Genomic DNA, 22499 nt, shown 5'->3' on the forward strand with positions numbered 1-22499 from the left:
GGCACCACAATTCCCACTGCCCAGCACCCTGACCTCCATGGCCATCTGCCAATGGGTGGCCACATCATGGGTGGCACACAGGGATGAGCTCTGTGTGACATCTCACTCTATGCAGGGCTTCCTGACAGCTGCTGGGAGCCGGAATGTGCGCTCAGCTGCAGCACTGGAGCACACCTTTGCCCCTGTGATGGATGGTGCTGTCTCCACCCTCCTGGGTGTCCTCATGTTGGCCGGCTCTGAGTTTGACTTCATCATGAGGTGAGTTATGGAGCATGGTAAACTGTCTGCTCGCTGCCCCTTAAAAGCTTTGGCAGTGGAGGCTGGTGAGCATGGCAGCCCCCCTGAGTGGCAGTGGGGATGTGGGGCAGCTGGCGAGGATGTGTCTTGCTGGGACTACCCACCCCATTTTGCATGGAGGAGGGACAAACATGAAGTGGCTGGAGTGTGTGGTGTGGGAAGCCATGTTTGTGGTGGGACAGGGTTCATAGTGGTTGTGCCTGCTTACCCTCTCTGCCTGTTGCCCCCACAGGTACTTCTTTGCGGTGCTCACCATCCTGACACTGCTGGGGTTGCTGAATGGGCTGGTGCTGCTGCCTGTCCTGCTCTCCGTCATTGGGCCACCTCCTGAGGTACGTGACCCCCTCCCCACCATCACTGACCCTATAACCCACTCTCTTCATCCCCCATTGCCCCTCACCCTGTGCTGCCTTCCTCCTATACTCATCCTTGTCTTTCCCAGTCCCAACCTCACCTGGCATCCACCCAGCCCATCGCTCACCGTGTACTATCCCTTCTTAACCCCACCCTTTGCCTGCCTCATATCAAATTTGCCCTATACCTGCATGACCCCACACCTGCCTCACCCCACAATGGACTCCCCCCATCACTCCCTGACCTACTTGACCCTGTTTTTCTTCACCTCCTTACCCCATACAGCCCTCACCCCATCCTCCTATCACCCCATACTCCCTGCCCACCCTCCTGCTCCTCCGTCCCTCCATGTCCCCAGACCCTCTGACACTGTCCCCTCTCTCTCCAGGCATGCCCAGTGGATAATGGCCCCCGCCTGCCCCCCCTGGAGTCGGTGCCCCCTTCCATGGGCCCTGGGGGGCTGTATGTCCGGCGTGCCCCAGCCTGGCCTGCCACCTTCCCCGACCCCTCGGACACAGAGGTCTACACAGAGAATGTGGGCCCAGGCAGTCCTCAGGGACCATTCATCGTGCCCCCTGCCCCAGCACACATCCTGCTGGAGGCTGGCAAGGACCCCAGCTTCCCCCGCATCACTGTGAGTGCCTCTGCCTTCTGTGGTCCATGGCATCCTCTGTGGGAGGGTCACAGATAGAGACAGGAGATGGGGACTTGCAGGTCCCCTGTGACCCTGGCAGGGTTGCCAGAGGGATTCTTAGCATGGCTGGACCCCTCACATGTCATTTACCTCCCACCCAGGTGCTGAAGCCCTACAAGGACAGCCCCGAGGTCCAGGGGAAGAAGGAAGCCCCTGGCCCACAGCCTGCACCCCCCCTGCCCTTTGGGGAGCCATGCCCCACACCGCCCCAAGACTACCCACAACCCTGCCCACCAGGTGCTCGGCCACCCCCTGCTGCAGCCATGCCCACCTATAGCACCCACCTGCAGGGTCCCATTGGCAGCTATGCCACCGTCACAGCCACTGCATCGGTGACAGTGGCCCTGCACCCCACACTGCCTGGCTCCTACCCCAGCTTTGGGTCCGAGGGCTTCACCAGCGGCGAGCGGGACTGCCTGGAGGAGCCCAGCGTGCCGAGTGCTTGTGGCACTGCTGTGCCCAACACCTTTGAGATGCAGAACATGGGACACTGCGGGGCAGGTGCTCGGCGCTAGGTGAGCTTGGGGACAGAGGCACCCTACCCCAGGGCATGTGCAGAGGGGCATGGGGTGGCTTTGGAAGGACCCAGCTGATGCTCCTGTTTTCTCTCCCTGCAGGTTGCCAGCTTGTGAGCAAAGCATCTCCCCAGTGCCCTGTGGGCTCAGGGGGATGCAGAGTGGGGTCGCCCGTGTCGTGCTGCTAATCGCCAGAACGGCGATGCCCCTGGTCTCAACCGAGGAGAACTGGGCCCCTGTGCCCCCACGAAGGGACTTGGCAGGGCAGGCTGGCACGTCTATGCAAGCTGTGTGCAGGCCACGCTGTGCCAGCATGTCCCCCGCCCAGGGCTGTGCCAATGGTGCCACATCCCCCTGCCCAAGTTTGGGGTTACCCTACCCCTGGGCTTGTTGCCTCCCCCCCTCCCAGAAATGGAAGCACTAACCCCCCCTCTGTTTCTGGAGCTACTGGCAAGGCAGGCTTGGTGTCCTGCCAGCCCCCCCCCAATGTGGGGTCACTGCCTGCTCCCCATCACCTCCTTCTGGGACCCCCCACCCGGGCCACAAGCTGGGGTGCCCCAACAAGTTGCCTGGGTGGCCCACATCCCGATAAAGGGGGCAGCCCCAGAGCCAGCCACGCCCTAGGTTGCTGTGGATCAAAGGCCTGGGATGGGCACCCCCCCACCTTTATTTATTGCAAAGGGAAACTATCTATAGAGAGATATATATTTTTAAGCTTATTTTAAAAGATTTATTTCTCAGCCTATGGCCTCACCCGGCTGCCCAGGGTGCAGGCAGGGAGGGGGCAGACCCTTTGCTGGTGCAGGGCTGCCTGCTGGAGGCAGTGGGAGCACAGGCAGGGGACACAGACCTGGTTCATGTCCCTGCTCTGCAGGGTGCTGAATGGCCGTGGGCAGCTCACCCCTTTTTACATGCTGCTCTGTGCCTCAGCTTCACCGGCAAGCATGGGAGGGCTGGAGATAGGGGACATGCCTTGGAGCAGGAAGCCTGTTGTTCCTACTGCACAGGCAGGGTTTGGGTTTTCGGGGGGGGGGGGGGGTGTCCTTGGGTTGGTCCTTGCTGTGCCGAGACCCTGAGCTGTCCCACGGTGACAGTCCCTCGTGCAGCACTCGTGCTCTGCCCTGGTGACGCTGACGTGCGTGTCTGCGGTGCCACCGGGCACATCTCGGGGGGGGGGGGGGGGGGAAGTTTCTCACCGTGTCCCTGTGCAACTGGACTGTCCGTGAGGCCAGCCCCTCTCCCTACCCCCATCCCAGGCACCGTCCGCGCCTTTACCCCAGCACTTTAACTCCAGCGGTGTTTGCCGTGCCTGTGGCCCCGGCCCCCCACCCCGGTCCCCAGACACTGCCGCTGAGCTGGGGTGGCCCCGGGGACCCCTGTCCCCGTGCCAGGCGTGGGCACGGTGGGCAGCCCCTACCCCCAACACGCCATCTAAATTATTTATATCAAAGAGAGCAAAGGTTTATTTTTGTAGTTTGTACAGGCGGTAGTGGGGACCGAAGGTTTATTTTTAAAGAGTAAATATATATATTATATATAAATTACCTGCCGTGTCCGGCCCTTTCTCCTGGGCGGGGGGGCAGCACAGCTGGAGGAATGGGGGAGGGATGCTTGAGACGGCTGTGTGCACACATGCAATAGTGTGCAGGGGGTGGGTGTTTTCAGGCTATGGAGAGGTGGGTGTGGGAGGCACACGGGAGCGTGGGGCGGGGAGGGGAGACAACGACTGGCAGACTGTCACCCCTCAACCCCGGGGCTAGGAGGGGCTGGGGTTGCTGGCCGTGCTTGGGGTGGGCTTCAAAGGGGTGCACAAGTGGTGCTGCATGGCTGAAGAGATGCCGGGGTCTCCCCTCCCACCTCCCCCCCTCCTCCCCTCCAAATCCAAAGCTCCCCTTCCCCACCGCTGCCATGAAGCCGGGGGTTGTGCTCCTGCCCAGGCCGGTGCCAGCGTTGCTGGCGGCTGCAGCACGGCCCCGCTGCCGGGGGAGGGCAGCACGGCCCTGGGGAAGGGCCCCAGCACAGGGCAGGACCCAACCCCGCTGCGGAGGGCCCAGAGAGGAGGGCACTGCCACTGCCCGAGTCCCCTGACCAGGCTGGGGGGGCGGATCTCGGTGCCCAGCCCCTACTTGGCGTGCGGGTCCAGGTGGCGGTGGTGGTCGCGGGGCCTCGTTCCACGCCGGGGTCGGCAGAGGCGTGAGGGGACCCCGCTGCCCCTCCTCAATGCGTGGGACCGCCAGGCTGCTGCGATGCTCTCTGCCTTTGGGGAGAGAGATGGGAGCATCAGTACGGCCACAGTGTAGCTCCACCCCCCGCCCCCTGTAGCACCTCCAGCTCACAGGGATGAGGAGATCCCGCCGGTTGTGGTTCTCCAGCGTCGCCAACTCGCTTGGTGCCAACAAAGGCAGGCGCAGCTCCCGCACGGGCAGTGCGGCCACCTCGGACACTGGGCGCTCCAGGACGGCCTGTGGGATGTGAGCGATGGGGCTGGTAATGCGCTGGGCACTGGGGGTGTTCGGGGGAAATACAGCCTCAACCTCTGTGCCCAATGCGCAGCCCGGGGCACAGGGACAGGACATCTGGGTTCCCTGAATTATCTGGTGGTGGGTCCAGGGTAGCTCTGCCTGAGGAGGACAGGGCAGCCAGGACCATGTCACCCCCCACCATGCCTGCATTGTACTCACCGAGCTGACGTGTGCCCACTCCCGCACGGCCTGCACCAGGTCCAGCTCATCCACGGCCAAGCGGTCACTGCGCAGCACCCTTGCCAGCACCACATCAGAGAGCTCGTGGAAGCCCTGCGTCTGCATCACTGCCTGCCAGCACACCACAGCACCGGGCACTGGTACTGGGACCCCCAAACCAGCCCATTCTCCACTCCATGGGCCATTAGAGCCATCCTGGTGCCATCCCTGCCTGGCACCCCAGCATTGCTCCACCGGGACCCCTGTCCCCTGGCAGGCCAGCACCCTGCAGCCAGCCCCTACCTGGCACCCAGCATCTTCTCCCTAAACACCATTAGCTCCCTTTCCCACCCTGCCCAGCTTGCAGCGACCCCATTCTTAAGGGCCCCATGTGACATGCTCTCAGTGTTCCCCGTGCCCTAGGTTACCCCATGCCAAGCTCCCCCATTGCCCCCAGCCATACCGCAGTGCAGCCCTCGATGAAGGCCAGGCAGTGCTGCTGGAGGTCTGCCAGACCATAGGTCACTGCAGCCTGTGGGACATCAAGGACACTTACAAGGGGGGCCAGGGCAGGAGGGACACCCTGCCAAAGCCCTACAGAGACAGGAAATCTCAGGGACCCAGGCCCATCCCCATGCATGGGTGCCACAGGGCAGGTGTGGTGTGGAAGGGATTTAGTGTTCTTGTCCTCCCCCAGCCCTATCCAGAGATACTTGTCCCAAGGCTGGTACTGCCCATCTGGGCACCAGGAGGACACAAAGCTGTCCCCCCAGCAGTGTCAGCCCCTGAGTGTGGAGTACTCAGGACCAGCACAGGCAGGGCAAGCTTTGCCTCCCCCTCCACCACAGCAGGGGACAAGCATTGACGCAAGCAGGGAGGGAAGGCAAGATGTTTTCTTCAGGTTTGTTTTGTTCTGGGGTTTGGGGTTTTTCTGTTTGTTTCCTTCGGGTCAGTTTTAGCTCGGTTTATTCTGCAGTGGTCTGACACCACATCTGTTGGAAGCTTCTGTGCTCTGGGGCCTACATGTCTCCCCAAGAGCATTGCTTTGGTCCACAGGAGAAAGAATAAATTCCCCTTCTCTAGGGAGCAACCCTGATCCCACTAAACAGGGTGGCAGGGCTACTGAGACACACGACCCCCAGACAGGCTTGAAAACCAGAAGAGCTCCCAGAAACTCAGTGCTTCCCAGTTTCATGCAGATGATGCTAGGGCCCTGGCACTGGGGAGCTCTGAACAGCCTTGCCCAGGGCAGAGTGGCACTGGGGCATTTCCCTATAGGCTGTGGTGGCCCCAGTAGTGCTTGCAGCCCTCATACAATGTTCTCAAGGGCTGGCAGGGCAGCTGCTGGGCTAGGGATGGGTAGGAAATCCCGTCCCACAGTTTAACCCAGAGCAGGAGGGCCAGACTAGCTCCTGCCCCAAAATCAGATGGATTGTTTTTAACCCTGTGTGTCCTCCTTGGGTCATACTCACCTGCAGAGCCTCGCAGACCTGCTCTACACTTAGTGTGTCCTTGATGAACTTAGTGCAGAGCTATAAGGCAAAGGGAGAAGAGAGAGTGGGGACCCATCCTTGCCACCCCGTCCCATGACTCTCAGCATCTGTTGAACCCCCAGGATATGAGCAATGGGGCACGGGATTTAGGGTGGAAGTACCTCCAGCCCTGTAGGGTTTCATAAGGCAGCGAAAGGCTGTGGGCAGCCAGGCCTGGCACTGGGACCAATGTGCCCAAACCCCAGCCAACCTCATAGCCCCAGGCCAGTCACTTAATCCTGTCCACAGTCACTAGCCATGTCCTGCCATGGGGGGTGGTCCTGGTGCTGCCTGCAGTGTACTAGGTGACCCCAGTTCTGGACAACCCTGCCTGCCAGCTGCTGTCTGCCTGTGGCTGCTGGGGGACTAGAAGCTCCATCTGCAGCCCAAATATGGGTGATGAGGGTGGGATACAGCCAGATGGGCATTTCTGTCAGGGAGCAGGACCTGCCTCCTGTCCATCTCAGCTGCCTCCCACACAAAGGGGTCAGAGCCCCTGGGAACCCAAGGGGATGTGACATGCAGGGGGAAGATGTCAGCTGGAGCAGAAGGGCCCTGAGTCACTGTCGGGAGGGAGATGAGGTCACCCTGCAGATGGTGACACAGCCACGGGCTTCCCTGTCTGTCCTCAGTCAGGTCCTTCCCCTCCCCCCCACTTCCTCAATGGCTTTCCCTCCTGCGGGTGATCCCCTTCAAGGATTAATCTGCTGGATGGTGGGGCTGGAGTGCTGGATTCTCCTTTTTTACAACAACACCTATATGTTCCTTCCTTGCCCAACCAGCTGTTTGACAGCCCCATGCCATCTCTGGGGTTGGGGTTAAGCTTGTCCCCACAGGGTGATGGGTCATGTCCTGCTGCTCCAGCACGCAGCAGCCCACGGGTCCTCAGCTCCTCAGCGAGGTCCTTCCCCAGCGCGGTGGGAAGGGAGGGGAAGTCCGGGTGCAAGATGTCAGGTCACGAGATCAGTCCGGCTGTAATTCAGGAATCATTCCAATGACGTGGCCTGGCTGCCCGCCCTAGTGCTGAGCTGCCTCAGCTCGCTGCCCTCTCCTCATCTGACTCCCACCCCCCCATTTTGCACCTTGCTGCCTTACTGCCTGAAGCAGCACCTCCTTGGCAGCACTGCAGCTGGGGTGCTGAGTGCTCTCCAGGATTTCCCCTACAGCATCACCCTGCTGGATTTCCAGAGGGTACCATGGGTGATGGCAATAGGGGCTTTCCTTCTGCTCTTTGCCCTGAAGGGGATGTGAGGCCCCACATCCTTCCCTGGGATTTCCTGGCCCCTGTGGGGCTCCTCAAGGGGGATCCCACTGGACAGACCCTCTGGGAGAAACATGTAGGTAGGGGCTTGGCGATGGACTTGGATGATGCACCTGATGCACCACAGTGCCATCCTCAGAGCCACCTCCAACCACCAGCCATGCAGGCACAATCTTGGGGTGCTCCTCAGCACGTGGACATGCAGAGACCACCACCCCTTGTGTAAGCTGGGCCATACCTTGCACAGGTCCTGCAGACCATACTCCACTGATGAGGTCAGCACCTCTAGGGCCTGCAGGGAAGAGAGACCTTATGAGCATCAGCATCCAAAGGGCATGGCAGCCCAGGGGCCTAAGGCATGTGTCCTCCTGCCTCTGTGGGAGATTTCAGGTGAGGAATGTAGAGGGAAAGGGGCTGCCACATGCGAGCACAAGGTATCCTGCTCTGGTGTCCCCATTCTCAGCATCCAGGGTGCACAGACAGTTGTGCCAAGGCTGGGGCAGACGTGGTGCTCTGGATATGCCACTGTGCTGGGCTGAGACCCAACACACTCATTGCACTGTCAGACACTCAGAAAGCACGCACATTATCTCCTCCACCTTTGGCACCATGGGAGCAGCAAAGCACCCCCTCACCCTGCATTCCTTCTTGTCCCTTCCACAGCCCCCACCAGTCCCATCCCCACTCACGATGTGGATGTTGAGGGTGACGCTGTTGGTGTAGAGGAACTCGATGACAGCCAGGAAGACCTCAGGTTGTACATTGCCCAGGACAAAGGGGCCCTGGGATGGGATGCCATTTGAGGGATCTTCACTGCCCACCAGCCCCTGGCTAAGCATCCCCTGGAAAGCCTGGCAGCGGCACGCCAGCACACACCGGTGTGCAAACACCTTCTGCTGCTCCCGGCCCACCACGAACGTCACATCACTGCAAGGAAAAGGGAATTGTGAGGAACAGAGTGCCTGGGAAGCCAGGGCATGGGATTCCCTGGGGCTGGAAACACAAGCAGGGAGACTGAGTGGGTGCTTGTCCCATCAGGGCAGATCTCTTTCATTTTAACCCAGGGGCTTTTCCCAGGCTCAGCAGACTCCTCACTGGTGGATCCTTGCAGACATCTGAACACTGCAGGCAGGGTGAGCCAGGTGAACCCTCTGGAAAGCAGAAAGTGCTTTGGGTGCTGACACAGAGCAGGGAAGAGAAAGGCCTGAGACAGCTGAAGAAAGTGGCTTTCTCTTTTAGCACACCAAAGCAGAGGAAAGCATGGCACAGGGCTCTGCCTCTTTGACTCATGGGCACTGACTCACAGGCTCAGCGATGTGAAGCCTCTGGCATCACCACCAGCAGAGTTGGCACTGGCCCTCCCCATGCCTGCAAAGCAGGGCAGCCTAAGATGCATGTTGGGGCACAGGGTCCTGCTGCCCTGGTGCCCCTCAGCCCCCACATTGTTCCCCAGTCCTGTCACCCTGGGAAAGGGAGGTAGGATCAGGGCAAAGGGTGTGGGCAAGGGGCAGGGAGTCTCCAAGTCTTGTGTACCATGCCATGGCCCACCCATCCCCTTGTTGCCTCCTCCTCTTCCCTCATCCCAGCAGGGCAGTAAGCAAAAGACATGCCATTAAAATTCTAGCTGGCCACAAATCCACCACCCAACCCTTGAAGTGGTCCACAGAGGATGTGCATAGCAGATGGGACACCTAGGTCATCCCACACGTGTATTGGGATAGATAAGGCTGGGATGTGCTGGGTTGCATGAGCAGAGCCCAACAGGTCCTCTGTGACGGGTACTTCAAGGGGGAAGGAGATAAACTGCTCTGGGGCTACTGGAGGTCACAGGCTAAGTGGGAGAAGCAGGATGCCTGCTGTGAAATGTGTGATGGAAGCTGCAGTTGGGATGCAGGTTGCATGGGATGCAGGTTGCAGAATGTGAGATGCAGAATGAAGGGTTCAGGATGCAAGCACAGGTTGCAGGATGCAGAATGAAGGATTCAAGACAAAGGCTGACAGCCGCAGAGTGCAAATTTCAAGTTGCAGGATGCAGACTGAAGGGTTCCCCAATGCCTGCCACTGTGGCTGGGGAGTTTTTGCTGGAATTTCTCTTCTGGGTGGCCATAACTTCAGCAGGGATGGGGATTTCCTCAGATAGCACTGGCATTTGTGTCAGGCCTCAGCAGGAAATCACACAACAGCAGGACCACAAAACCAGCCAGCTGACAGGCAGGTCATGCCATGTAGGTGGGGGGCTGCTGAGGCAGAGGTTGTTCTCTATCTCCACTCCCCAGGAGGAGATGGCAGGGACACCAGGTTCTGTGAGGAGGGGGCAGCAGGTTGGAGATACTGAAGGAAAGCACCAGTGGAACAAGGTGGGAAAGGAGTCAAGCACGGGTGGCAGCCCCTGGGGCAATACCCCCGTTCCTGACAAGAGCAGGAGCTCTTGTGAAGTGAAGGATTTAGCCTGGGACCCTGGCATCATGCCCAGGACAGAGGAGGTCTAGGCACACCTGAGGGACCTTCCCTCCTCCAGAGAGGTGGTGGCCATGCCATAGGGATGCACCTGGACAGCTCTGGGGCTCTTGCTGCTGTGGATATAGAGGGAGCACTGCAAAAGCAGCGTGGGGTGCCCCGGGGTGTGCACACACCATGTCTGCCCCACCAGCTGCCCGGGGCTCCCCGCATCGGCCCAACCTCCACCCGGCACCGCTTAAGGGTCGTGGAAAAGCAGCACGGAGCAGGCGCCGGGGGGGACGACATGGCTGGAGGGGTAATATCGGTCCCCCCCACCCCTCACCTGAACTGGGGGTTGTTGACCAGGGTGCGGAGGGCGGCGGTGAAGGCGGCCGCTTCGCCCTGCAGCTGTGCCGAGCAGAGTCCGGCCATGGGCTGCCTGGGGCGGGCGGTGGAGGAAGACGGCGCAGGCAGGAGGCAGGCGGGAGGCAGGCAGGAGGCAGGCAGCACGCAGGCAGGAGGCTGGCCGGCCCGGGGAAGCGGTGGGGAGGAGGCCGTCCCGCTGCACGACATGGCCCATTGCTAGGGAAACCTGGCAGGCAGCGCCGGGCTGCCCGAAGCGAGAGGGAGGGGGGCGGGGGGAAGGAGAGAGGGGGCGGTGGGCGGTGGAGCCCACCCTTGCTGCCGGGGCGGCTCCATCCGGGATGGGCAGGGAGACAGGAGTGCATCTTAATGCTAGTGGCATCCCCGGAACGGGGTCCCGTCACCCCTCCTCAGCCGGTGACTTTGCTGCAGAGGAGGCCATGGACAGGGCAGATGGGGTTGAAGGGGAGGCGGGGGGCTGGGAGTTTGGAAAAGGCAACACATGTACTGATTAAATGCACAAAGATCACCCCTGCTCCCACGTGCAGAGCCCCCATGGGAAGCTGCTGGGCACGGCCCTGGCAGTGGAGCAGAGTCAGGCCCAGCAAGGAGATCTGCACCCTGAAATGGCAAAAGCCTTCTCTCCTGCCGATGCATCAGGACAAAGCCCTGCAGCTCTCGTGTCTGTCTAGGACACGAACGATCTCAGGCAGAAAAAAAGCATAACCAGCCTCGCCCAAGCACAAACCAAGTGCTGTGCCAGGGGATGCCCCAACCCCTTTCTCCCAAGCTTGGCTGTCTGCAGGCAGCCCGCAGATGGCGATGTGGGGAGGCTGCCCACAGAGGGACCCCCATTCTCTTGCCAGCAGCGGTGGGAGGGAGAGGGAGGAGCAGGGCCCGCAGCCGAAGGTAGCACCCCGAGGGAGCGGGGTCCAGCTGCCAGCGCGCTTGGCAGCGCTAGTCAGCGGCAGGCTATAAATACCTCTGACGGGAGATAGAAACACAAAAGCCGTCTCCACTTTCCTCAAATAGCTCGGCAGCCGGGCCAGACAAAGGCACATTGACAGGGCGGCTGTGGCGTACCAGCTGTGCCGGGCTCCGCCGGCAGAGAGAAACCCTGTTCCGGGTTGGGAGCCCCCAGCAAAGCTGCCACCAGGCCAGGACATTGAGACAATAGGGTCCCTGGCACGGGGCAGAGCTATGTTTGATGGGTGCCCACACGGGTGCCCACACACCCACACTCTTTTAAGTATCCAAAGGATGCAAATCTTTGAGTAAAATCGAGCTATTGGAGATCTTAGCCCCAGTGCAGCCCTGAGTTGGGGTGCAAAGCAGTGATCACAATGGCTGTTCTCCACCTCCTGCTCTTCCTTTGCACATTTGACACCAGCAAGCATTTTTCAGGGCTGACAGGGAGTAGCTGAGGTTGCAGAGTACATGCCCAGAGTGAGCATGGTCCTGTGCTGGCACAGCTGGAAATGCAGAGGGCAGGAGGGAAAGGACACAGAGCTGTTCAGGGACCAGGAAACAAGGAGTTACAGAAGCCATGCCCCAGAGCAGCCATGGAGAACTGCAGTGTCACGTAGCAACATTTCACGCTTCAGGAGCACAAAGGGTTTGGCTTTGCTCATTTCGACCAAGGTCCAGGAGCAGCAGGGCAGGAGTGGAGCTAGGGGTAAGCATGGGACCAGATGCAGACAGGAGGGCTGGGGAGGCTGGAGGCAACGGGGCCACTTACCCATGCTGAAGGGAAAGACCAGGGATGGGACAACAGAGGGCTGGATGGACCATAGATGGACCATAGATGGCCATCCTGGATCAGGCCCAGATGGTTAAGGCTGCTGGCTGCTGGTCAAGCCCTTCTGAAACCAGTTCTGCAGGGACCCATGTGGCAGGAGGCTTGGGATTTGCAGAGAGCAGGGAGAAGTAAAACAGAGGTGGTGGGATGGAGAGGATTAGAGACAATCTGCCTCCTCCTAACACTCAAGAGCCCTATCTCCTTTCCAGGCCACCTGTATGGCTGAGAAACCCTCCCCAGAGGTGGCCCTGCCAGCCACAGTGATGGGTACAGAAAACACTGATGTCTCTCAACTCCGGGCCACCCGCTGTGGCTCCCAGCCCCTAGCCCTGGCACGGGTCACTGAGGAAGGCAAACCACCTCCCCTGCTCTCCCGCCGCAGCTCCATCCTCAGCACTCACCCAGCACCCCTGGCCAGCCGCCGCAGCTCGCTCGGGGCAGCCCCGGGGGGCAGGCGCTCCTCCATCGGTCCCTGGATGCTCCACAGCCGGGTCAGCTTCTCTGGGCTCCCCCTCTTCCAGCCCATCCTCAAGACCCGCCTTGAAAACACTTACAGGATGGGCCCAGATGAAGGGTGCAAGTTCAGTGCTGAGCGAGTGCAGCGGGTGCTGGAAGGGGTTCTGGCTGGGACCCTGGGGACCTCAGTCTACAGCCCCCAGGGCAGTGCCCTGCTGGCCCAGAGCCTGGCCGAGCTTCTGAGGAGCCGGGCAAAGGAGGTGGTGCCACCCCGCTACAAGTTGGTTTGCCAGGTGCTGCTGGGCCAGCAGGCCCAACAGAGCCTGCTAGTGGCCAGCCGGGCATTGTGGGACCCCGAGAGTGACAGTTTTGCCTCTGCCACCTTCTCCAACACTTCCCTCTTTGCTGTGGCCACTGTGCACGGGGTCTACTTTGAGTAGCACCTGCCTCTCCCTCCACCAATCCTCGTAGAGGGGGAGCTGCTGAAATAAAGAGGTTTCCTCCAGCTGTGGCTCATACTAGGAGTCTTTGGCAATGGTGCAAGACAAGGAGTCTTTCGCAAGGAGCAAGGCAGGGATGAACCCCAGTGCTCCAATGCTTACTACAGCCCCCAGCCTCAGTTCATACACATACTGCAGTTTGCAAAAAAGCCCTAAGGTGGAGCAAACACCCTCCAAAAGGCTGCAATACTCTGGAGGAGGCAACAAGCCCAAGGCCATGCTCCAGGGAGCAGCCCAGCCTGCTTCCCACAGTGCGAACTGTTCCCAGGCAGATTGATTACACCAGCACTGGGGAAGCAGGTGACTTATCAGCTTCAAAGCAAATTCACAAGAGCAGATTAAGTCCCTCCTCTTTCCTGGCTTCATTCCCAACTCATATCCCATCACACCGGTTGTCATAGTGCGAGGACCCAGGCAACTCACCCAGCCCCTGGGCTACAGCCCCCACCTTCCCCAGCTCAGCAGAAGCATGAGAGCAGCTGGGTTTGGTCCAAGTGCAGACTGGCTTGGGAATGAGTTTCAAAACAGCAAAGAGAAGGTAAGGTGGCTCCAGGGCTCCATAGGCATCACCAAGAGCTAACTCTGCCCTTCCTACCAGTGCCAGAAAGGGCAGTGGAAGTAGCACATGTGCTCTTCACTTTCATCCTGCCTCCTTGACCTTCTCCCCAAGCAACAGCCAGCATCAAGAGGGCTTTTGCATGGCAGGCAAAAGCAGCCTTGGATCAAGGATGATAGGGAAGCTGATACCCTTTTGTAACACCACCTCCAAGCAAGATAGACAGTTTGCCCTTACACAAATAAATTTTTATTGAGGCAAGTCAGGGACAGGGGAGTTGCACATGGACAGACCAACAGGAAAATAAATAATTCCATATAAATAAGATACATAAATAGTCCCACATGGCAGAGACTGCCTTGAAACAAGAAACTTCCCTGGGTCCCTGCAAAACAAGGACTTCTCCAGACAAGCCCTCAGATCCCTCCTCCCCCCCACCCTTTATCAAACCTCAAGTTGTACCAGACAAAATTCACAACTGGGAGCAGACAGGGCCCAGCTGGGTCCAACACAGCCCCCTCCTTAGTGTAGCAGTTGTGGAGTGGCACACACCAGCCCACACAACCCCTGGCAGAGCAGGCAGTGCCCTTCACTCTTGTCAGCCCCTGGGAAGGGGTTTTTCCTAGCCCACAGCAGCCAAGCCTGGAGCTCAACGCTGTGCTGGTCCTCTGCAGGCAATGGAGAAGGTCTGTGCAACAGGTTAATTACCTGGGGCAGGGCAGCCCGAGGCCCCACTGCAGGTAGCTGCCAACCAGGCCAACAAACAAGGTAGAGCCAGTCCCAAACCTGACTGCAGGGCACTCACCCACTACACCTCCCTGTGCCACCCCAGTCCACCCCACCAAGACCAGCACAACCAGAGCAGAAGCTGCCAGCAGGAAGACAGCGATTGCCCACAGCCAGGGAGCAGCAGCAATATCCAGACCTGGTGCTGTAACCACATCCATGTCTTAGTCCAGAGTCCAGCTGAGCACCAGGATACAGGGTGCCCAGGTGGGCAGCCAGCACCACAACATACCTCCCATCCCGTGGGAGGGTAGGGGGAGACCTCTACATCCAGAGAGGGTCCCCCAAGGTCCCATGCTAGGCCTCAGCCCGTTCTTGGAGGAGCTTGAGGATGTATCTGAGGCGGTGGTGGAGCTCAGGAGAGCAGCCCAGCTCCTGGATACTGCACAGCTTGTAGGTGTAGGAATTGCGCTCCCGGTTGATGTAGGTGACAAGGCAGGAGTGGTCAGGCTTGCTAATGATCACCTTGGTGTGGTCGTTATAGAAGTTTACCTAGGAGACAGGTCAGGCTTGGTTTAACCCACACTTCCCACAGTACATCAGGAGCTGGGATGGAGCCACTTCCTGCCTCAACCCATTCCTCCTCCCCAGCCTGCCCAGGAGCATCCCTGCTCCAGGCCCCACAGCAGGAACACACCAGCACCAGGGCAGACAAAAGCAGCCAATCAAAGCATCATGTCCCCCATGAGCTAGACAAGCTGCAACCAACAGCTCTGGGCAATGGAACAGCATCTTGTGCCCACAGCTGTTTTCACAGCTGGATCATGCATTTGGGCTGTGGCGGACAAGATCCAACACAGGCCAGGAGTTCCCAACCCGGTCTCCTCCCCACAAGAGTCTGGACATCTCCACTGTGCCTCACACATACCTGGAGGGTGCCATTGCTGAAGAGCATAAGCAAAGCTTGGTCAGTCTTCACCCACTGCAGAAGAAGCAGGGCTGGCTGCCCAAGGTCATCTATGCTGGGCAAGTCACCTCCCTTGGAGAGAATGGGTCTGTATAAGCCATTGGTCCTGGTCCCATACATAGGAGCATTGTCACCAGCATACGCACAGCCACACCTGGACACGGCCCCAGGGGGGGTCTCCACTCCCAGAACACAACTCTCCAGGTGTCCATCTGACTACAGCCTGTGAGCCAGAAGTCCCACAGCCCCAAGCAGTGTGGACAAGCCATGACTCAACATTCAACCCATCCATGATCTCAGCCCAGTGCAGGGCCCCAGCACTCACCTTCATGAGATGCTGTTCCATGTAGGATGCAAAGTAGTGCAAGACACTCATCTGTCCCTGCAGCTGCTCAGGAATGGCAGACACAGAAAACACAAGGTGTTTGCTGTTGGTTGGGTTGTAATGCACTGTCCTGGGAGAGAGAAGACCACGATCTTTGGGGCTCACCAGCACCAAACCCATCCCTAGCACAGCCTCCAATTGTCCCTTCCCACTTGAGGAGTTCCCCAGGGACACCAGTCCCTGTCCCAGCACTTACCTGTGGTTGGGGGAAAGCGTCATATGTGTGCCATTGTTGAAGAGGACCCCAATACTGCGGTTGGAGAGCTGGTAGCCAAAGCCATACTTGTTGGAGTAATCTACCCACTTGCTCACCCAGACAAAGTGTTCATGGCGGGCCAAGGAAGCTGGGTTTTGCTCCGCTGGTAGAGAAGAGAGGGGGTGAGCAGAGAAGGCAGACAGCCCCTGCCCACCTCACCTCCCCAGAGAGAAGCAGACACCTTCCCCCCTCCCCCCCAGAGCATGTTCTGGCAGCATTTAAGGTACTCTAAATAGCAGCTGTGCCTTTATCCCATGGGGAAGGGGACGCACAGCCTCCTGTCCCAACCAGAGCGGTCCAACCAGTTTACCTGGGGGCATGGAGGAGAGACAGGTCCTCAGGAGCCGGACAGCCGACTCGATGATGGCAGAGGCGGTGATGCAGTCTTCAAAGGCTGCGGAAAGAAGATGACAGGCTGAGTCAGGCAGCCCCGCTATCAGCCAAGGCAGGACAGGAAGCTCGGGGCAGGCTGGGGTGGCCTGGGCAGGTATTGCTCACCCTCACAGCTGCTGGCCATTGTCCCCCGGATGGAGGGGGATGCAGACTTGCGAGATGTCTCCTCCACCACTGTCTCCACAGGACTAGAGCTGGCACTGCGGCATGATACGGGAGTGGCCTGCAGAGAAACCTGGCTTTATCACCATCCTGCCTGCTCCCCCAGAGGTGGGTGCATGGGCTCAGGGATGTTCTCACCTCATTCCCTTCCACAGTTTTATAGCTCATCTGCCGGCAGAGTGAGGTCTTCATCAGTCCAGTGACCAGCTTAGAGATGTCATCCTTGTTGTCCTCTGAAGAGCCCTTCTTGGCTGAGGAGAAAACAAGTGATGAGCACACTGGATGTGGGCAGCAAAGCCACCCCTCCCGGTAGCCCAGATCTCCCCCATCTGGCTCCCATGCCCACAGTGATGAGGATGGTGACAGACAGCTGCCTCCCACTTTCACTTCCCAGTTCTCATTGCAATACTGGGCAACAACAGGAGGAACTGTCCCCATGGGTTGTGGCACAGCATCCGCTCTCTAGGCGCACACCCATGACAGGCCACCAGTGCAGGAAGGGCAGGGGCAAGCCCAGCCTGTGCTGGCCCCAGGCAGGGGCTCCATGGAGACCCATCAGGAGGCCTCTCTAGGAGATGGGACCCATCCCTGGAGGGAAGGGCCACCCAGAGGCTCCTGGGCAAGTGCAGACTCACCCTTAGGTTTCTTCTTCCCAAAGAGTGTCTTGGTTACTTTAGCGAACAGACTCTTTGCTGGGTTGGGGGGGCACAACTCTGGAGCCATCACACAGCTGCTGGGAGGGAGCTTCTCAGGCGTGTAACCCTGCAGAGAAGTCAGGGCAGAGGTTTGGTTTCCACAGTCCACGTGCTCCAGGAAGAGCAGCTGCCCTGGGCTGACCACAGTCATTCACAGCCTTCCTGACAGCCAGCTTGCATTTCTCTCAAGCCTTGGCCCCATGACAGGCATCAGTACAGGAAATATCCTGTGCTAAAAGGATAAGGCAGCAGGAGCACACCAGATTCCTCAGTTCCCTTGGCTGACATTTGGGCAAGACAGTGGCTACTTCCTTTGCAGGACTGAGACTTGGGCTCCAAGGACAGCATTCTACCCATCCCAAAAGGCCTCATCCTGCCTGAAGGAGAGTCAAGGCCAGAACCCCTACCCCCTCACCTTGAAGAACTCATGGTCCAAAATCTCCTCTAGGGTCAGGCGGTCCTGGGGGTTGCGCCTGAGGATGCCAGCAATGAGGTGCTTGGCAGGCAGGGAGAGGAAGGCAGGGAGGGTGTAGTCCACCTGCTTGATACACCTGTAGGTCTCCTTGAGGTCGGAGGTCTCAAAGGGAGGGTTCCCACACAGTAGGGTGTACCTGGGAGGGGACACAGGTGCCACCGTCACATCCCCACCAGGCTTGTGACTCAGCAGCACTTAAAGCAAGGAAGTTATTGGCATTTGGCTGGCCACACCTGGCCAGGAGCACCACTTCCAGCCCGGACAGCCGCACTCACATCCGGCCACACTTCCTCCTAGCAACTGTTCAGAGCAACAGGCAAGGAGCCCTGGGAAGGGGAGAGGGCTGGCAGGAGAAGGCCACTTTGCTGCCACGGCTCTCACTCCCCACACAAAGCCAGGGTGGAAAGCAGAGCAGGAAGCTTGCAGCCGGGATAGGGGCTGGATGTGCTGGAGCAGTGATCGCTCCCCATGCAAACAGAGTGGCAGCTGCCGCCAGCAGATTTTCCGTTGTTTATCAGGCTGGGGGGGGCAGTTGAGCCTCCTTTGAACTGCAGCTGAGCAGTACGAGTCCCTGCCCTTTGCAGCTTCTGCAGTGCCCTAGCAGTATTTCAGGATGGCTGGCAGCACCTGCTCCAAAGCAGAGCTGGGGGGGGATGCGGCCACTCACTCCCCTCCCCCTGCCTTTGGGCAATGGCTGCAAAGCCAGGAGGTAAAACACAAGAGGACTTCTTCATGGGGGGCTGCTCCACAGCCCAGCTCTGCCCCAACCTCCACAGGCAGGGCTGCCCACTTTGCCCCCCAACCCAGCAGCACAGACTTACATGACGCAGCCCAGTGACCACACATCTGACTCTGGCCCGTGGCCCTGCCTCAGCAGCACTTCTGGGGCCAGGTAGTTGGGGGTCCCACATATTGTCCTGTGGGGCAGAGCACTATGTCAATGCATGCTCTGCATCCCCCTCACAGACAACCTCCCCCCACTCCAAGCCCTGCGATTTAGTTTGCACTCAGCCCTCCCCCCTCCGTTTTACTCTTTATGACTCCAAGCCCCTCCCTCCATCTACAAGGAGCCCCATACAGACTCCCTCCTATGCAGCTCCCAGGGGTAAGAAGCAGCTGCTCCTGGGGAACCATTGGGAAGAGCTTGTCCTAGAGCTGGGGAGGAACAGAGCCTTTGTGTCCCAGCCTGCACAGCCGGCAAGGCAGCCGGGCAGGCACAATAGCGATAGTCAGCACATTGTTCTCTCCAACTGCTGCTGGGTAGTTCCTGAAGGAGCCACAAAGACCCCAGCCTCCTAGCCTTGCCTCCAGCTGGGGCAGGAATTACTCCTTTACCCCAGGAAGGGGCCATAAGGCCTCCCCTCCCCAGGCCAGGAGGGACCACTTACCCCTTCACCTCCTGGGAAACCACAGGAGGGAGAAGAGTGAAACCTCAGAGGGCTTTGGAATAGGGAAGCCTCAAACTTACTTTTTTTTCTGATCAGAGACATCCTGGCAGGCAGCTAGCCCAAAGTCCCCCACTTTCAGCTCCATGTTTTCATTGATAAAGAAATTGCCTGCAAGTCAAGGACAATGTGTCACCACAGGTCCCTGGGGGGCAGTTCAGTCTCCATGCAGTGCCCTGCCCACAGCACTCACCAAGCTTCAGGTCCCTGTGCAAAATGCCCTTGAGGTGAAGGTATTTCAAGCCTGAGATGATCTGTTTGAGGTAATAGCGCACTTCAGGCTCCAGCAGAGTATGGCGGGCCTTCCAGATGTGGGCCAGGGACTACAGCAGGAGAGAAAGCAGCTTGGTGATCAAAGGTAGGGAGAACAGGCAGCCCTGCTGACTGGGCATGGGGCATGCAGGGTCAAAGCCAGTTCTTCCAGAAGTTGCACATCCACAAGCAATCCTCCTTCCACAGCCATGACCTCAGCAGACTCCAGGCCAAGGCTGCTCAGCACAGACAGGGGAACTACTAGATTGATGGTGGTCCCATCAGGAGCTACAGGATGCCAACAAGAGCAGGCAAATCAAGTATAATTGGCATCCAGCAATGTCCTCGGTGCTGTGTGAAACCACAGGGTTTGTGGATGCAGAACTCAGAGGGTGTGACACAGCAGGCAGCAAGGCAACCCAGGAGAAGGAGTGTGCCAGCAGAGCACCTCAGATAAGGGCTGCTTCAACCAGCCATGGCTCTGTTTAGGAAATCCTTTGGCAGGGAGACCACACCAGTGCTCACCTTCCTACTGCAGTGCTCCAGGAAGATGTAGATGTTCTCTGTGTCTTCAAAATAGTGGGAAAACTTGACAATGTGCTTGTGGTGCAAGTCCCGGTGCAGCTCAATCTCATTGGTGATCTGAAAGGGAGCAGTGGTCCTGGGTGAGCACAGGACCCCCACACTGCACCCTGCCAGCCCAGCACCCCACCAGCCCCACAGCACCCACCTTTTCCCGCTGGTGGGGTTTAGCCACCCGGCTGTGAGGAATGACCTTCACGGCATAGGTTTTGTTGCTGGAGAGGTCTGTCATTTCATAGCATCGTGCAAAACCACCCTGCAAATGATGAGGTGGTTATGGGTGGGCTCGAGAAAGCTCTTCACCCCTGACTGTGAGCCACCGCCTCCTCCTCCTCCATTCCCTTGCAGCACATCTCGGAAAGCGTCACACGCTGCCTCCCGCTGCATCGCCCACTAAGATCTGAACTAAGATGCTCTCTACCAGAGATTTTCTTCACCCAGTTCCTGTAAAACCTCCAGAGCGTTTTTCCTCCCACCAGGGCCGGACCCCGCATCTTTCCACATGACACGGCAACCTGGAAAGTCCTGCGCAGGGCAGCCCAGGCACCGGAGGCCACCGAAAGGCAGCCCCACAGAGACAGGTTTTTCCTGCCGTGATGTCAGCTTCCAATCTGCACACTCAGCCGCCAAGCTCGCCCGGGCCGGGCTGGGAACCGGCACCTACCTCCCACACACACCGCTGGCAGCGGGAGAAAAAGCTGCGTGCGGCGGAGCGGCGCGGCCCGGCACCCCTGGGAACCGGGGCACCCGCCGGCCCACGCACCACCCCGCGGGGCGCTCCGAAACCGATGCGACTCCGATAGCCGGGCGAGGCACGCAGCCAGTCGGGGTGATTCACAGCTTCCAGAGCTGCTGCGGGCCCGCCAGGAGAGGCGGGGAGGGAGGGGGTGGCGTGCGGCAGCCGAGGGGCCGCATCCAGTCCCGGGCCACCCCGGCAGGGGGGATCGAGCAAGCGCGCAGCCTCCCCGCCCCTCCCCAGCACCGGGCGGTGGCTCCCACCTCCCGGCCGTGCTCAAGTCGGCGCGCCACGGCCGATGCCGCCCCACCACCCCCCGCCGTTCCCCGGTACCTTTCCCAGAAGGCGTCCCTTGCAGTAGGAGCGGCCCGAGATGGGGTCGGTGATGATGCGGGTGGTCTCGGCAGCGCGGGGCGGGGGCGCTGGGGCCGGGGCGGGCTGTGCGGGGAGGCAGGCGGTGGGGAAAGGAGGGAAGAGGGTGGTGGTCTCCATGGCGGAGGGGAAACAAGGAGGCTCCGGGAGGGGCCGGAGCTCCTCCGCCGCCACCACCAGACCCAACGCACGTGGCCCCACCGCCGCTGCCGCCGCGGGAATCCCGCCGCCTTTATCAAGGGGCGCCGTGACGTCACCCGGGGAGCCCCGCCCCTGGCGGCCCCGCGCGTGCCCTTAAAGGGGCCGCTGCGGGGTGAGTGGGCGGTGGGGTTTTGTGGATATATACACTGAGCAGTCTGTGACCGGGGAGGGGGTGAGAGTCTAGCTCTTGCCCCCGACACACACAGATCCTCCCGGACAACACAACTCCCGAGACCCACACAGCCACTACCCCTTCAGACGAACAGAGGTCTCCCCCTGACACACACACAGACCCTCCCCAGACACACACAGCTCCTCACGCACAGACACACACACACCAACCCCTCCCGTCACATACAGCCCCCCCAGTAGGTACATGCCCCCCTCTAGACACAGAGACCTCTGCAAGATAGGCAGCCCCCCTAAACACAGGGCTCCCCTATAGACCCATTGAGACCCCATGGACATGCAGAGCCCCCTCCTCAGCTCCTTTTCTGGACACCTGGAGCCCCCTCCCCATAAATGTTTCCCCACACCCACCCACTGGACACCTCCTCCCACCGGACTGACCAGCTTGTGTCATATGACTCCCTTATGACTGGGGACCCGACACATGCCACGGAAAGGCCATGTCTAAGGTGGGATTTCAAAGCCCATGTGCATCCTTGTGGGTCCTGCCCACTCACTCCAAACCTGGATGCAGGCAGGGAACCTTCCAGGGTCCCTCACTCTTCACCAGTGGCAAGGAAGAGGGATCACAACATGCCAGATGGGGCACTGGGGAGGTAGGGGACAGTGGAAGGTGTAGGTGAGCTCCCTGGCTGGACTGTCCCCCTGGGTAGGTGGCCACTCTGCCCAGCCTCTAGCCCTGCCTTGTGTCCCAGTTGCCCTCAAACAGCCCTGAAAGGCCAGTTCCCTGCAGCTGTCCATAGTGGCCAGTCCAGAGAGACCTACAGGACTGTCCCACTGGGGATCTCCGTCCTTGCCCCTCAGCACCTGGGCACCCAGTCCTGGGCTTCTGGGGGCTCTGGTGGTGCAGGTGGGCCCAGCTGTGCTGTCCCCAGTGTGCGGGGGTGTCCGGGCAGTGAGCCATAGCAGTGCTGCTCTCTAATGGCCATGAGCAGGACATGTCTCCGTGTCACCCGAAACAGGTCATGGAAGGATGTGAGGCATCTCTCCCTCCCCGTGGGCGTGGAAGCGGCAGAGGAGGCCACACGGACCTCCCTGAGCTGGGAGCAGCAACGTTGCAAGAGCCTCTCAAAAGCAGATCCTGATGCCCTTCCCCTGCTCCATACTGTACACAGGGTGACTGTGCAAATCCCTTTTTCTGTGCCTCAGTTTCCCCAATTTGCACTCCAGCTCTGCTTCCCTCTGAGCAGCACAGGGATCTGCTCCTAAATCTGATG

At 59.6% G+C, this 22499-nt stretch overlaps 4 protein-coding genes across 6 annotated transcripts in view; 2 read left to right on the plus strand and 2 right to left on the minus strand.

The window, feature by feature from the left end:
* Positions 1 to 3404, plus strand: part of PTCH2 (patched 2) — a 22028-nt gene extending 18624 nt beyond the window's left edge. Inside the window, exons 20-24 of the mRNA XM_071750311.1 lie at positions 116 to 258; positions 530 to 629; positions 1040 to 1285; positions 1447 to 1860; positions 1963 to 3404. Of these exons, the coding sequence (XP_071606412.1) occupies positions 116 to 258; positions 530 to 629; positions 1040 to 1285; positions 1447 to 1860 (903 nt within the window). The 3' untranslated portion in view covers positions 1963 to 3404. The remainder of the gene's footprint in view (positions 1 to 115; positions 259 to 529; positions 630 to 1039; positions 1286 to 1446; positions 1861 to 1962) is intronic.
* On the minus strand, positions 3297 to 10414 carry BTBD19 (BTB domain containing 19). Of its 2 annotated transcripts, none has more exons than XM_071750320.1 (8): positions 10117 to 10414; positions 8024 to 8261; positions 7573 to 7626; positions 6014 to 6073; positions 5005 to 5073; positions 4542 to 4673; positions 4197 to 4322; positions 3297 to 4113 (listed from the first exon to the last, which is right to left on the minus strand). In XM_071750320.1, the coding sequence occupies exons 1-8, from the start codon at positions 10344 to 10346 to the stop codon at positions 4078 to 4080; spliced, it is 945 nt and encodes a 314-aa protein (XP_071606421.1). In that variant the 5' UTR covers positions 10347 to 10414; the 3' UTR covers positions 3297 to 4077. The 2 variants fall into 2 exon arrangements, with proteins under 2 accessions (XP_071606421.1, XP_071606420.1); XM_071750319.1 differs by having other exon boundaries at positions 3297 to 4117; positions 10117 to 10408.
* Positions 10415 to 11420: 1006 nt separating this feature from the next.
* DYNLT4 (dynein light chain Tctex-type 4) lies at positions 11421 to 12895 on the plus strand. Its single transcript, XM_071749793.1, has 2 exons — positions 11421 to 11811; positions 12144 to 12895. The coding sequence occupies exons 1-2, from the start codon at positions 11683 to 11685 to the stop codon at positions 12828 to 12830; spliced, it is 816 nt and encodes a 271-aa protein (XP_071605894.1). The 5' UTR covers positions 11421 to 11682; the 3' UTR covers positions 12831 to 12895.
* Positions 12896 to 13672: 777 nt separating this feature from the next.
* On the minus strand, positions 13673 to 21119 carry PLK3 (polo like kinase 3). 2 transcript variants are annotated; one of them, XM_071750304.1, is made up of 15 exons: positions 20854 to 21119; positions 19933 to 20040; positions 19728 to 19844; positions 19144 to 19273; positions 18974 to 19061; positions 18327 to 18422; positions 17446 to 17641; positions 16971 to 17097; positions 16474 to 16586; positions 16279 to 16396; positions 16091 to 16174; positions 15721 to 15883; positions 15465 to 15594; positions 15101 to 15211; positions 13673 to 14724 (listed from the first exon to the last, which is right to left on the minus strand). In XM_071750304.1, exons 1-15 carry the CDS (start codon positions 21010 to 21012, stop codon positions 14530 to 14532), a joined length of 1935 nt encoding a protein of 644 aa, XP_071606405.1. In that variant the 5' UTR covers positions 21013 to 21119; the 3' UTR covers positions 13673 to 14529. The 2 variants fall into 2 exon arrangements, with proteins under 2 accessions (XP_071606405.1, XP_071606404.1); XM_071750303.1 differs by having other exon boundaries at positions 16091 to 16195.
* Positions 21120 to 22499: the final 1380 nt, after the last annotated feature.

Source organism: Heliangelus exortis, chromosome 8 (genome assembly GCF_036169615.1).
Source record: "Heliangelus exortis chromosome 8, bHelExo1.hap1, whole genome shotgun sequence".
NCBI lineage: Eukaryota > Metazoa > Chordata > Aves > Apodiformes > Trochilidae > Heliangelus > Heliangelus exortis.

Bases quoted from the DNA above. Each gene is read 5' to 3' on its own strand.
- BTBD19 (XM_071750319.1), bottom strand. From the start codon at position 10,346: ATGTCGTGCAGCGGGACGGCCTCCTCCCCACCGCTTCCCCGGGCCGGC. The intron at 6,074-7,572 runs GTATGGCCCAGC...TTTGCCTTATAG, and splicing joins GTCTGCAGGACCTGTGCAAG to CTCTGCACTAAGTTCATCAA. The intron at 4,323-4,541 runs GTGAGTACAATG...CACATCCCACAG, and splicing joins AGTGGGCACACGTCAGCTCG to GCCGTCCTGGAGCGCCCAGT.
- DYNLT4 (XM_071749793.1), top strand. From the start codon at position 11,683: ATGCCCCAGAGCAGCCATGGAGAACTGCAGTGTCACGTAGCAACATTT. The intron at 11,812-12,143 runs GTAAGCATGGGA...TCTCCTTTCCAG, and splicing joins GGGCAGGAGTGGAGCTAGGG to GCCACCTGTATGGCTGAGAA.
- PLK3 (XM_071750303.1), bottom strand. From the start codon at position 21,012: ATGGAGACCACCACCCTCTTCCCTCCTTTCCCCACCGCCTGCCTCCCC. The intron at 16,397-16,473 runs GTGAGAACATCC...GTTTCTCTGCAG, and splicing joins AAACTGTGGAAGGGAATGAG to GCCACTCCCGTATCATGCCG. The intron at 15,212-15,464 runs GTGAGTGCTGGG...ATTCTCTCCAAG, and splicing joins TGGAACAGCATCTCATGAAG to GGAGGTGACTTGCCCAGCAT.